Source organism: Protomyctophum bolini (genome assembly GCF_963924005.1).
Source record: "Protomyctophum bolini genome assembly, chromosome: 8".
In the NCBI taxonomy this organism is placed as follows: Eukaryota; Metazoa; Chordata; class Actinopteri; order Myctophiformes; family Myctophidae; genus Protomyctophum; species Protomyctophum bolini.
This window is the reverse complement of record NC_137869.1, coordinates 5,310,292-5,312,791: the sequence shown is the minus strand read 5'-3', so window position 1 is coordinate 5,312,791 and position 2,500 is coordinate 5,310,292. Positions and strand designations below refer to the sequence as shown.

At 51.9% G+C, this 2,500-nt stretch overlaps 1 protein-coding gene across 1 annotated transcript in view; it reads right to left on the bottom strand.

The window, feature by feature from the left end:
- Positions 1-2,500, bottom strand: part of nr5a2 (nuclear receptor subfamily 5, group A, member 2) — a gene marked incomplete at its 3' end in the record, with an annotated part of 61,885 nt that overhangs the window by 34,474 nt on the left and 24,911 nt on the right. The window contains 1 exon segment of the mRNA XM_080769679.1: positions 1,651-2,420. Within this exon segment, the coding sequence (XP_080625805.1) occupies positions 1,651-2,420 (770 nt within the window).

Here is a 2,500-nt window from a genome sequence, read left to right as displayed (position 1 = left end):
GGAAGCCCATGGCAATGAAACAAACCAGACGAGAGAGAGCAGTCCGACAGGATCAAATGAAAACACACGTGAAGCTCGCGCTCATTTCGCAGCCTTTTCATGTGAGCACACCTGAATATCAATGTCCTCTCACGAGAGAATCAAACCTGGGAGCTCACAGTCAGAGCGCACGCTGGAAACAACTTAGGACGAAACAAACGCACGCTAGTGTGAAGCAACCTGCGAGCCAGTGTTAATTTCGACAGCACAAATGAATGTTGGCAGGCCTTGGTATATAATGCCTGATTTACACTCGGTCTGGTTGCATACCGAAAATAACCGATCGACAAGCTATATGAGCTTGCAGATCTGCTATTTTCAGAGCGCACAACACTCGAGCACAACCAAACATAAAAATGACTAGTCTTTTAGCAGATCTACAAGCTCATCATAGCGCGCCACCGAGTGGCGCGCTACGAGCTTGTAGGTCTGCCTTTTTTTTTATTTTTATCGAAGAACCACTGACATAGAAACATAGCTTTTTCAGAAAACTGTCAGGATTTAGAAGACATTACTCAGGGTTTAGTGTGTGCTTTAACTTTACTTTGACCATGGCTTCGTGGGTAGCGTGCCCGTCCTGAAACTCAGGCCGTGTCATACTATAAAGGCTACAAAAATGGGATGCCGCCACACGCTATACAGAAACAGCAGCTAGGCTCCTTCCCTAGGCTCCTTCCCTAGGCTCCTTCCCTAGTATGCACATACAGTATGGCTCGGTAAGGCTCACTTATTTACTTACTTTACTTAACTTTACTCATTTTGGCTCTGTTTTCTTTTCAGGGGGAATGGCGTTATATGGAAAGTAAAATCCACAGACATTTGACAACAGTCAATAAAAAGAAAATGCATATTCTGAGTCAATCAATTGAGCGGAATAACTGAATAGCAGACGTTTGCATGGTTTGTGCGTGTTATGTTATGAAGCCGCAGGTTCTAGTTGGGGGAAAAAGTCAGTTCCTCATGTTCCCTGAACTGTCTTGTGTGCCATGTTAATAAGCATAATGAAATACGGCTTTCAAACAAAAGAAACCCGGAGGAAAATTAAAATTAATGACTTAATTGCATAATCAAATGAACTGCTGAGAATTGAGTAACAACATATTGACGTGTTTAATGGTTAGGTCGTGTAATTATTGGGAATCCATTCCGTGTTTCTCTGCTCGTTGCACGCTAATAGGTGAAAGCTCCCTCCCTTCCCTTATATTTCCATTTCTTCACACCGCGAGCAGCATCTCACATTATTCATTACACATAAAACACGAGACTACTTTAGGCCACGCCGTTACTATGTATGAAAAGTGCCTGAGGTGCAAGAGCGAAAGTTTTCACAACCCACAACACCATGTGTCACACATGGACTCACACAGAAACAGGGGATAAATAAATTACACCACTGCTGTATTTTCATCAGGCCGTCAGATAGACGTCAAGAAAAGCTAGAGTAAAAGAGAGGGGCTCCTTCCAGCCTTGGGTAACTTCTAAGGTTAAAATAATAACATTATAAAACATTGAAACAATTCAGGGAGACAACAGAGCTTGATGACGACAGTCATACCAAACAAAAACATGCACGCAGCCACACACACTCGCACAAACAAAACGAAGACGTACCTTGAGCTCGCGGAAGAAGACGCTGCTCCGCGCCCACTCCACGATGGAGAAGAGCGTCTGGTCGGCCATCTTGCACATGAGGCCGAAGGTGTTGAGCTTCTCGTGCTTGCCGCGGCTGGCCTGCTCCTGCTGCAGGTAGGCCAGGATCTTGGCCTGCACCTGCGGCTCGTCCGGCTCGCACTTCAGCAGCTCCACGATGAGGTGCGGGAAGCCCGGCGGCGAGCCGCCCGACTGGTAGGCGTCCACGTAGGGGTAGCCCATGAGGGACTCGGGGGAGGAGGTGTAGGGGTCCGGGTACTCGGACTTGATGGTGCGCGCCGCAGCGGCCGCAGCCGCCGCAGCGGCCGCAGCGGCCGCCGAGCCCTGGAAGTGTCCGTAGGCCGCCTGGTAGCCCTGCAGGCTGCCGGCCGAGTGCGGGGGCATGGCCATGCTGACGGGCGACGTGACGAAGGGGCTGCGGTCGTAGTCCGTGGGGGGCAGCGCGGTGGCGTGGTGGTGGTGGTGGTGGTGGTGGTGGTGGTGGCCCGGCGTGGCGTGCAGGTGGTGGTGGTGGTGGCCCAGCGGCGTCAGGCCCTTGGAGTGGTGGATGTTCTGGATGGCCGAGGAGATGGTGAGGTCGGTGGGCACGGCCTGCATCACCTGCGTCATGGCCTCCATCTTCAGGCCGTTGGCGCGGATCAGCGCCTTCTTCTGCTGCTTGAGCGCGCGGTCGCGCTTGTACATGGGCCCGAACTTGTTGCGGCCGCCGCGCATGCGGTCAGCCCGCACGGCTGCACAGGCAGGGGCGGGGAGGGACGGGGCAGGCGGGGCAGACGGGAGGAGAGAGAAAGGGAGAGAGAGAGAGAAGTGA